At 38.0% G+C, this 12,320-nt stretch overlaps 1 protein-coding gene across 4 annotated transcripts in view; it reads right to left on the bottom strand.

Moving 5' to 3' along the window:
* The window catches only part of LAMA2 (laminin subunit alpha 2), a 490,975-nt gene that overhangs the window by 178,962 nt on the left and 299,693 nt on the right, over window positions 1-12,320 (bottom strand). For all 4 annotated transcript variants that reach the window (XM_075063935.1, XM_075063936.1, XM_075063937.1 and 1 more), the window contains exons 16-17: window positions 8,681-8,794; window positions 851-978 (exon numbers count right to left, since the gene is read on the bottom strand). In XM_075063935.1, the coding sequence (XP_074920036.1) occupies window positions 851-978; window positions 8,681-8,794 (242 nt within the window). The remainder of the gene's footprint in view (window positions 1-850; window positions 979-8,680; window positions 8,795-12,320) is intronic.

Below are 12,320 nucleotides of genomic sequence, written 5' to 3'. Positions count from 1 at the left end.
CACAGAGAAATATTTGTAGTTACCAAAACAATAGTGTTCTTTGCCACTAATTGTGATTTAACAATCTCACCAATATTTTTCAACATTTAACAATACAAGTTTATAGTAAGTATTCTAAGAAATATTTATAAATGAGTTAGATTATCTTGACTTGCAAGTTACAAGGCTGAATTCAACTGAGAAAATTCTGTTCTGTACATCAGATTGTGAATGAATAAGCAGCCACCACAAGCTATTTGAATTCTAATTTAAAAGAAAAAGGCAGAAGGAATTTCAGCCAGATTGGTTATCCAACTAGTATACAGAAAATTTAAAAAACAACTTCAACTCCTAAGAAAAACACATACAAAATATGTAATTTCAGTTTTCTATTTAAATGGATAGCTATCGTGTAGGTGTAGAAGAGGGCAGAGTGAGAAGGGGGACTTTAATAAAAAGGAATTCTGATTAGTGGTGAGAACAGAGGACAGGAAGTCAAGAATTTTAGATTTTACTTCTGGCCCCAGCCTTAACTAGCATAATAACTAAAACTACTCAGCTGTTTTATGGCACCGTTTCCCATCTTTAAAGTGGGACTAATACTTACCTGAGGTCATATGATATTTATTAATGTTCATAAAACTCCTGTGAGACAATAGTCTACAGCACTGGTTGGCCCAAATGAGTCAGTAGCAGTACTATAAGATTACATGGTTTAGATCATTATTGTACAATATTATAGTTGTTTTTATTTTAAATAAGGGGCATTTGGAGATCCTCATCCAGAAGAGCAAGAGCACTCAACACAACAATAACACAATTTATTAAATGTATGAAAAAATGATTGTTATACAGTAAATGTGCATCTTACTTGTTAGAAGGTATAGTTAATGGGCAGGCACACAACTGGCAGTCTTCATTTGTCCCTTTAGTAGGATCGCCATAGAAACCAGGAAGACATCTATCACAGTATGGGCCACCTGTATTGTACTTGCAGTCCTGAATAGCAGATGGAAAGTAGAGAATGTCAATTTAATCTCAAAATCAAAGAACCTAGCAATGGAAAAGACCCTGTAAAGTCATCTAATCCATTCTCCCATTAGTGCAGGGTTGTTTCCTACAGTACATATTCTACTGCTTTGCTGTTTAGCAGGGAATGAACTCTTACAATCAGTGGTTCAAAGACACATTTATGTTCATGTTCTTTCTGGAGAGATTTTCTTAGCAAAATGAAAAGAGTATATCTGCTTGTTTTTTGTTTAGAACTGGCATATTTTAAAGAGGGCCTGATGCACTTAGCAATATGAAAAGGTTTATTATTGTAGCCTTATTCTTATACCTTATACTCTTGATGAAAAATTAAAGGGTTCAGACGCTGATCTCACATATACAGCACACAATATATCAGCCAGTCATTTACAAATAACTGTATCAGTTGCACATCTAAGTACAGTCACTCATTTTACAAGATCTATAGTTGGCAATCCATTCTATTTTGGATCAGAAGCTGACTCCTGGTAATTTATTACTTATAGTGTATAACAGGATCGGTGTTATGATTTGCAGGTAGAAGTAAGATTTGAAATTTCCTTCAAGTCTTACTTCTAATTAGAAGGCAGAAACTGGGTTTATATGTTTGACCCCCAAAACATGGAATCTCAACCAATCATGTGTGCTCCTTTGTTAGTGAGTGACTTATTCAATCCCTGGCTCTAAAGACCATGGAGGTCCTTGGCTGCACTCACAATTTGTCCCTACCTTTTTCTGCCAAGGGCATAACTTTTCCCATTGAGAGTAATTTACATTGAGAGATCTTAGATTTTTCTTAATATTTATTGTCCCTCCTTCTTCTCCTTGATCGACCATGACCTTGGACACCACAAGGATGTCCTGGCAGGAGACAATTAGCTGGTCTGTCTTCTGTCATTCTAACTACGTGACCTGCACCCTGCAGTTGTTGGTATTTACTATATCTGGTTCTCCATAGACCTTTGACAGTTCCCTATTAGAACTTCTCCTCCATACATCATTCTCCCTTATTGGCCCAAAAGTTCATCTCAACACTTTATTTTTCAAGGTATTTAGCTATCATTCTTCCTTCTGAGTCAGTGTTCAGATTTCACATTCACATAAAACAAGGTCTTGTATATCTGAAGTTTGGTCTCTCTCAGTAGTAGTTTGGAGCTGAAATTTTTTTGCTGAGAAAGGTAACAGGCATTCCTGCTCTGAAACCATACCTTAATTTCCTCACTCACCATACTGTTATTGGTAATTAATACTCCTAGGTATTCAAACTGTCTAACTGGATTATACCTATGATTACAGACTGCTACATAAATATGTCCCTTTTCCTCTCATCAGCTCATAACCATATATTTGCTTCTTTCTTCATCAATCTTAAGACCCATTTTTCTTGCTGCTTCCTTCAAATCTCCTGTCATCCTTTGAACCATATCATCTGTCTCTCCTATGATAGCCAAGTCATCAGCATATCCAAAATGTTGGGGTAGGCCATTTCAATTCACCCCATTCTGAGAATTTTGCAATGATCGTATCACTTTTTCCTATAGTCACATTTAAGACAAAGGAAATGCAGTAGATCTATAAAAGCAGCAAAGAGTCCTGTGGCACCTTATAGACTAACAGACATATAGGAGCATGAGCTTTCATGGGTGAATACCCACTTCATCGGATGCATGCAAATCTTCCTGGATTTCAGTAAGGAACTTGATACAGTTTCACATGGTAAATTAATTAAATTGAGAAGATGGGGATTAAGATGAGAACTGAAAGATGGATAAGGAACTAGTTAAAGAGGAGACTACAGTGGGTCATAATGAAAGATGAACTATCAGGATGGAGGAAGTTTATTACTGGAATTCCTCAGAGATCTGTCTTGGGACCAATACTGGTTAACATTTTTCTTACTGGCCTTGGCATAAAAAGTGAGTATATGGTAATAAAATTTGCGGATGACACAAAGTTGGGAGGTATTGCCAATACAGAGGAGGACTGGAATATCATATAAGAAGATCTGGATGACCTTATAAACTGGAGTAATAGAAATGGGATGAAATGTAATCATGCAAAGTATAAGATCATGCATTTAGGGACTAACAACAAGAATTTTTGCTATCAGTTGGAAGCAACATAGGAGGAGAAAGACCCAGGTGTATTGGCTGATACAGCTGTGAAAAAGGCTAATGCACTTCTAGGATACTTTAGGCAAGGCACTTCCAGTATAGATAGGGAGGTGTAGTACCATTATTAAGGATATGATTTGGTCACAGAGGTCACAGATTCTGTGACTTTAATGGACCTCCGTGACTTCTTCAGCTTCAGAACTGGCTGCAGGAGCAGCTCCCACTGCAGGAGCAGTGGCTGGCGCTGGGTCACTCCGCAGTGGCCAGAGCAGCCCCCTGCAGCTGGAGCAGCAGCCCTGGAGTAGCAGCCAGGGCTAGGATTGTTCGTCTCCCCCCTGCCCAGGTATTTTAAATAAAAGTTAGGCACAGGCCACAGACTTCTGTGAATTTCTGTTTGTTTCCAGTGACCTGTCTGTGACCTTTACTAAAAATGCCCATGACAAAATTTTAACCTTAAGATGTAGTGATACAAGGCACTGGGGAGACCTCATCTGAATACAACTGTGTGCAGTTCTGATCTCCCATGTTTAAGATGAAGATGAATTCAAACTGGAACAGGTGCAGAGAAGGGCTACTAGAATCATCCAAAGAATGAAAAACCTACCTTATGAGATGAGACTCAAAGAGCTTGGCTTGTTTAGCCTAACCAAAAGAAGGCTGAGGGGACGTATGACTGGAATCTATAAATATATCAGAGGAATAAATACTAGCGAGGGAGAGGAGTTATTTAAATTAAGCACCAGTGTGGACACAAGAACACGTGGCTATAAATTAGTCATCAACAAGTTTAGGCTAGAAATTGGGCAAAGGTGTTTAACCAGAGAAGAGAAATTCTGGAAGAGCCTTCTAAGGGTAGCAGTAGTGGCAAAAAACCCTATCTTGTTTTAAGACTGATCTTGTTAAGTTATGGATGGGATGATAGGATGGGACTGTCTACAATTTTATGTGGCCCATGAACAACTGCCAGTAGCAAAAATCCCAATTGGCTACTGATGGGACACTAGATGGGAAGGACTCTGAGTTACTACAAAGAATTCTTTCCCAGGAGTCTGGCTAGTGGATCTTACCCATATGGTCAAGGTCTAACTGATCACCATATTTGGGGTTGGGAAGGAATTTTCCCCGAGGTCAGATTGGCAGAGACCTTGGGGGTCTTTTGCCTTCCTTTCCAGCATGGAGCATGGGTCATTTGCTGGTTTAAACTAGAGTAAATTTTGAAGTCTTTAAACCATGATTTGATAACTCAGCCAGAGTTTAGGGTCTATTTCTAGAGAGGGTGAGTGAGGTTCTGTGGCCTGCAATGTGCAAGAGGTCAGACTAGATGATCACAATGGTCCCTTCTGACCTTAAAGTCTGAGTCTATGAGTACCAGGAAAAATGCATCTCCCTGCCTTAGTCCAGTACTGATGTCAAATGGGGATGGGATTTCACTTCCTACTCATACTCTACTTTTTGAACCACAAATGCAAGTTATCCCATCCTTATGATTTTGTTAGGGATTCATATGCTTTCTTAAAGCGTATAAAACTATTTGTGTGTTGTGATCATACTCCCATCTTTTCTCAAGTACCTGGTGAACTGAAAATATTTCATCCACAGTGGATCTATTTTTTCAGAATCCACAACAACAATTTCCTTCTGTCTCCTCACTGTACAAAGTAAGTCTATCTAAGAGTATCAAAGGCATGATTTTATAGGCTGTAAGGAGGAGGGATATATAATGATAGTTCCCACATTCCATTTTGTATCCCTTTTTCAAAATCAGATATATTACCATCTCCTTCCATCCTTCTGGAATTTTTTCATATCTCCAAACCAACAAAAAGGGGTTTGCAAACATTATGATTTACCTTATTCCATTCTGTTTTTAATAATTCAGTGGGAATGTTGTCAAGACCTAGTGTTTTATTATTCCTGAGTTGTTTGTGACTGGCTTTAGTAGTAATAAAGGAATCTTACACAAACACATTCAGCATCAAAAGTACCTTATTACCAATGTCTATCAGTGGGCTACACATTAAATGATGTATACATACAATATTTACAAATTCATACACAAATTTGCAAATTCTTTGATTTTTGCCAGAATCCAAAAGCCCACCAGCAGGCACATCAGATGAATATATTACCTTGTATCATTTAATTAACATGCCATCTACCCTGGCATTTCTTGACTTCCTACATGACCTGTAAAGACAAATGCCTCCCATGCTGAACAAATCTTTCCTTTCCTGCTGTGTATTGAAGTTCCATCTTCAGCTCAGCAACTTAATTTTCAAGTACCTATTCTTTTCTTTTAGCCTTCCTTTTTAGCACACCTATCCACCAGTTACCTTTCTCACCAGCATCTGTTCCATCCTACACAATACTGCAGTCAATGTGAAATGCAAAGACAGAACAACTGTAAATTGATATAGTAGCTCTATGCCATATGTGATGTTACAGATGTGCATAGTTATTTTAAAAAACTTAGGCTGAAGAACCATGCAGTAAATTAAAAAGGCAAACATGAATGCCATAAGTGATGTTCAAGAAATGGATTTTATTTAATAGGAAAGTGGCCAGGACCAGATGAGGTGATGACTTACAGTATAACAATGTTGCCAATAGGTACCAGGGATGTTATATCTAAGGTTCAGATAGCACTCAAAGTATTATACTGTTTGTCCTGGAGCTCAGACAATAAAATTTCTGTCAGAGTACAGAGTACCCCAAATCCTCAAGATAACTTTACTAATGCATAAACATTAACACCGCTATATACTAAGAACCTATGTCTTATTTAAACTAAGGCCCCTTTAGCCTGCCAGAGCAGAACGATTGTGTACTGCTGCCCTCCCTCTGGATTTCTGTCATAGAGAGTCATGCCCATTGTTATTTTAAGCTAGCAGAGGATAGTGAGAGGAGATATTAAATTAGCATATTTCTGGCCACCATGATCCTTCCAGCCATCTTCCAATCCTTGCCTATTCCTAGCTATGATCCTCATGGTGTGTGCCCCATTTATAGATGATTGAAGAAACAATGAAGGCCAGTTTCCCAGAGGAGTCTGGTAACCATACTATCACCAACACGAATAAATTCAAAACAAAATCTCAGACAGCCTATTTTCTCTTAACTTACTAGTGGGGATTTAATATTCCATTACAAATATTGTAAGCTGCAGCGAATATTAATGCCACTGAGTGCTTTTGTTCTTCACAAGGACTAGGTTTAACCAGTCTCCTAATACTACATAGTAACTGTCTCTCGTACCACTACAAAAGAGGATTTCTGCATGTTTAGAACTTGCACTGCTTACCAAAGCAGTTATCATGTATATCACAATGGTAATGTGAATTATATAGCACACAACTCTCTGTATAGTTGTTCTGGGGATCAAAGGGCTTTGCAGGTTATTGCAAGATGTGCGTTAGAAATGAGCTTTTTATACAGGTCTGTGCTGGAGCAGATGATCTGAGCTTTTATCATGAGTCAAAAACATATTTCAGCTGCTTTTCAACCACATTTCAAAGCTTAAGAAGAGTAAAAAGAAGTATCATATCTGTAAATTAGCTGCCTAAATTGTCTGTTGTATTACTGAAAAAACACCATGAATTATAATAAGGAGGCCAAAAGGCTGTGTAAATCTCAATAGAAAGAATGCCTTTGATGTGAAACATTTCTCTCTTTCAGCACTCAAACTTCTCTCTCTTTCACTTCAAAAGCCTTAGGATCCAAACTGAACAGCAGCATTTAACAGTCTGCCTGGATACTAACCAATCTAACTTCACTTAGAGTACACTTAATGGAAGCCACAAGAAATCCCCAGACAGACTGTTAAGCCCTTCTGTGCCCTCTCGCTTGACAGAATGATACAGTACATGCACAGATAGTACAGTGATGAGCACAGCATAAATGCTTGATAATGTAGATAGATTAGGTATTATTATTCTTTTCAACTGGGTATTTTCCAAGTCCTTTTCACTAGTGTGCTATTCTCACAGTAGTGTTCCTAGGGACATCTGATGGGGAACCTATACAAATCTCAGTCACTGATTTACTATTGAACATCAAAATCATTGGACTACAAAAGCTCCACAACACTCCGTCACTCCCCACAAAAGAATGTAAGTGAATGATTGATAGAGAAAAATGAAGAGAAATCCTAGGTTATTGGGTTGTTTTGGCTGAGCAAGTGGATCCAGTCAGCCGTGCTCTTCTAAGCAAAATAGCTCAGAGCTGCTGACTCACCTTCTGGAGCCTTAAACACTGACCCACTGGCAAGCCTTCCCTTTTCATTCTTTTTAACTGACTCTATCCCATATTGATGTTACAGAGATTGTGGCTGGGAGCTATAATCAGTAATATGCTAAATTCTCCCTCTCTGTGTAAGGAAAGACAAACCCATATTAGCATAGTCATGAATTTTTCTCATTGCATTTAAAGTGAAGGATTCAAAATGTAACTGTCGGGAGGGTTATGTTTTCCTAGGTACATCTTTAAGACTTACTGTATAATTAAAATGCTATTCATGGAAAAGCAATTTGAAAAATCCACTGATCCACAGATTAAGGCTAACTTGTTTTATACTGCAAGGCAATTAAATATCCTGTATGGGGGAAAACAGGAAGACCAGCGGTAATTCTAAATGCCAAATTACATTGTAAAAACCCTGAATTTTCATTTTGGACTTTTCCCAGAAGCTTTTTCTTAAGGAAAGAAAAGGGAACATTTAGAAACATGCACAATACGGAGACTGCTTGAAATTCTACAGGGAAATGAGAGTATGATATCCTACTAAATTGGCACCGATTCAAATTGTGTTTCTACAAGACTAATGAAATGAGAAATGTTGTTTCAAGCTTCATGCCATGTCAGAGAATATAAAACTAAAATGCCCTTGAGTTAATCAGAACAGTCTATTCAGCGTAATTCTCCCATTCCAAAAGGCTACAGAGCAGGGTGGAAACAGCTATATATTGGGTAAGATTGTTCTGGATAATAGTGTGGACCTAATTGCTGAATTAGCTGGGAACTATAGTGAATATATGCATTCTGCAAGAAAAATGATGGCTTCTATTTACTCTGAACCATATGCTTTAAATACAAAAAAAGTTTCCTGATTTATTAAGCATTTCTTTGAAGCTAGGAGGACGAAGCCAGCAACAATACCTTCTTGTCATATTATAACAGAATTTACAAAGTTACCTTCTACAGACAATAAACAGAATAATCCAACAGCAGGAGGCAGAGATGGGAGATGATGGGAAATCTTGCATAGAAAGCTTATTGATATACTTTGCTCCCTTCCATCACGCCATATCATATGCTGTTGATCCTATTTTAACACTTCAGACTAAAGTGAACAAACTCTTCTTTTTTCTTTATTTGCAGAAGCTACTTTATCCTGATATAGGGGCATTTAGAAGCAGTTCAATATAAAGATCTCTTCTGTCAAATCACTGCTTTTTTTCCTCAAGTACTTGAGGTCCCAATGGTGGTTAATTCAATTGTATTGGTATATCGAGCAGTTATTGGTGCCACCAGTCAGGTTACCCATAGGCAGCAGCACTTACTATGCATTCTCCTGTGATGTCATCGCAGAAGTCTGCATGACCAAAGCATGTGCATGGTTCACAGATCCCACCGAAAATAGTGCCGTTCACTCGTCTGTGTCTAGGCCAACAAGACTGCAAGAAAGAGAACAAATTTGTCAGTTAGTGTATGACTTTATTTTTTAAACAGTTTTGAATTTGATACACAGGCTTGGAAAATATATTTTGCTAAACGTCTAAAAATATTGAAATATTTCTGGAAAGCTATTCTTCCTGGCACTGTGGCTTTGCACTGACCTTAGCTTTATTGGTAGGTGTGAGATTAGAGGAAGCATTAACTTGATCTTTCTTCTGAAATGGTAAAATAAAGCAGAGAAATGAAGAATGGAAATATGACAGCGTCAAAGCAAGAGGTACAGTTTGAAAAATAGCCAGAAGACAAAATACTGAAAGAGAGAGAGAAAAAAGCAAGGACCTTTTTTGAGAAGCTTAACTGCAAACAATATACAACTAAGATATCCTTCAATTTTTCTTGTTCCAAGTCTAACAGGAGACTGCATTAAATTACAACATAGGTTGAAAACAAAGCATGCTCCTTTATCTGCAAATTTTATTTCTTCATGCATGTATAATAGTTTCACGTCTGAAATTATTTACTTTAAATTTAGATCCAATAAATGCATGACTAGATTTTTCTTGGCAAAGGTGATATCTTATAACTGATTCATCAGCAAAAATTCAGCAGTTTCACTTATTCATAATAAGATGTCAGGCAGCAGTCTTACTATATATTTCAGAAATGGCTTTACAGTTTTCACAAACTATTCTTCCTCTATAAAGTTCTTCATGTGATCCAAGGATTTTGCATATTGTAAATAGGTGCATGACATACTATACTGACCTTGGAGAGAGCCAGCCTTATATAAGGTGGGAGTAGCCTTACAGAAACAGAGATATTTATAATAAAATTATCCTACATTTTAAAAAATGTTTTCCAAACAACCTACAGTTGACAAGTGATCTCATTTCCCCTTTAAGGGGTGTTGCTTTTTATTTTTATGGTTTTTAGTCATGTTCCTGTATAACATGAGATAGCTTTGAAGATTAATTAGAAAAGGAAGATTTTCTTTGAGAAACATTCCAGAAAAAGATGATGGGTTTTTTTGTTGCTGTTTTGTTTTTGGCTAGGCATTCTTAATCAAGATAAACTGTAGATGTCAAATTAAGAACAAAAAGCCTTAATAAACAGAAAGTTTTTTTTCTCCTGCTGTGCAAGACACATCAATAGGTTCCTGAGCAGCCACCTTCTATGTTCTAATATTTCCCTCCTTTATAAACTGCATATACAGTTTTTAATTTGCTTGAGAAACTTAATCTAGTCTGAAGGACCACGTTGTACTATTTAAGGCTGATATTTTCAGACATTCAAGGGATGTGGATGCCTTATCCCAGCCTGGTTTGGTGGGGGACATCCAAGATGAGATTCAAAGCATAAATTGAAGAAACTGCACCGAAGAGATGGAAAGAGTTTATGGGATGAGATTTAAAGAGAGGAAATTACTTTGTTTCAGAGGATGGGCACTGACTCCCACATAATCATGGCAAGGTAAGTGAGACACTGACTCCCCACAGTGGAAGATTGGCAGAGAAGTCAGCAAGAAGCCAAGGCCAGGGGGAGGAGTGAGTATGCAAGGAAACAGGTGGATATAAGGTCAGAGCGGTGACTTGGGCAGAACTAGGTGATTATCACAAGCATGAACATTTTTGGATTTTTAAAAATTGATTCACTTGTGCCCATGCTTCTTGCCATGAACATTTAACTGAACAATTTTCCTTGCCCAAATTCTTGTTGAAAGTGAAATTTAAGTTCATGCATTTGACTATTCTCCCTGATGGTGACATCTTCAGTATGGGATTGGATACTTTCTAGAATAGCAAGGAAACTGGATTTCCCAAACACCTCACTAGAGCATTAACATGGATGCAACTAAATGATCTAGACAAGGGTCTGACCTCACTTTTCAGAACTACTTTTCTTCTTGTGATTATTTATATTGCTGTAGTGCCTATTTATCAGTTGTATTGTACATGCATATGCAATTGCCTTGTATAAACAGAATGAGAGAAAGTTAAATTTAAAATCTGCACCATATTAGTAAATCTACAGTAGCCTCAGTTCTGAAGAAACAAAGCTTTGGGCAAGGCCCAATGTTGCAGAGAAAGAAAGAAGTTAAAGTTTCTTAAAATCCTGTTTAACTGTACTCTCTCAACTGCTATACTCCCTGGGAGATTCAAAGCCCCACCAGCTCCTTCTCATGTCTCCTGATTATAAGAGTCATAATCATCCAGTCAGGGACCAGAAACAATACCTTGTGATTTTTGTGACCAATCTCAATTAGCCAGCACACAGCTCAGACTTTGAATCTCTAGTAGGGAGTGCTCACAACAATAAATAAATATAAGGAAATCACGATCTGCTCACTGGCATTCTGTCAGCAGGAATAAAGGCTAAACTTGTCAAACAGAATTTTCCACAGCACATTATTTGCTCAGCAAAAAGGCTCCAATTATGTAATTGAAAGAACACAGGCAGACTGCTGAACCCACGCAGAGCCCCATGGACTCCACTAGGGCTCTGTGACAGTGCAGCCATTTGCACATGTACTGTCAATTGTAGAATCTAGGCCTTTATGTATGTTAAATCCATAAGGAGTGTTGCAAATGAGCAATAACTGTGAATTGGATGTGGAGACAGAATATGAGGGTAATATAGTCTGACTTTCTGGAGCAAGAGAATGGTCTGGCTGGAACACCCTGGAGATCAGAAGATAGGGATTTAGGATATGAAGATGAGACATGGTTAAGGCATGAGTCAGAATTTCAGCACAGTCAGGGTAAGTAGGAGCTCTGCCAGTGTTCCAAAGTTGGCAGTAGGCAGAATTAGACACAACTGCAGTCAAGGGGCCTCTAAAATTTCTGGCCTTGAGATCAAAGTTAAGGTCTGAATTAAAAAGAGTAATGGTGGAGTCAGAAGAATGAGTGTCCAGGATAATAATGGTGTTTCAGCCAGTTGTGCTTCCCCAAGTAATTGTACATACTGGAGACAGGCTGTAAAAGCTGCATCTATCTAGCTAAGCAATGGTCTCATTTGATTTTGTTCCTATCTATATCATTTTGGAAGTGATATGAGCTCCTGTGAATTCCTTTAGGTCTTCTTTCTAGATTAGTATTACTAGCCGCAGCAAAAAGCAAAAGCATTTGGCATGAAACAAGACTCAAAGCCCTAAATATCGTATATAAGCATGGGGTGATTTAAAGAAAAAGAGAGTTGACAAGCAAATGCCTAGAGTGTCTGTGTAAATGGCATATTGTTTGTAGTTTTGTGAAGCAGAGCATCTTGGTGTTTGAAACCATTTCCTTAGAGGCATAGCTTTTGATGACTTTTGCGCTCCAATCTACTACCTCAAGCCATGCCTTTCTTAGTTAAGCATAAGTGCGTGTGTGTGCATGCATTAAGGGTGCATTAGCGAGCTTGTATGAACATACACATGTTCTGAGAGCATGTGTATGTTACTCCTCTAACCTTCAACAAGACTGAGCAAAAGGAAAAACCTGAACAGTTCTCATGCAAAGAGCCAGGGGAAACAAAAGTGGGAATTCA

The sequence above is a fragment of the Chelonoidis abingdonii genome, chromosome 3, assembly GCF_003597395.2.
Source record: "Chelonoidis abingdonii isolate Lonesome George chromosome 3, CheloAbing_2.0, whole genome shotgun sequence".
NCBI classification, from domain to species: Eukaryota; Metazoa; Chordata; order Testudines; family Testudinidae; genus Chelonoidis; species Chelonoidis abingdonii.
Note: the sequence above shows the minus strand (reverse complement) of the source record. Positions and strands in the feature narration are given on the sequence as shown.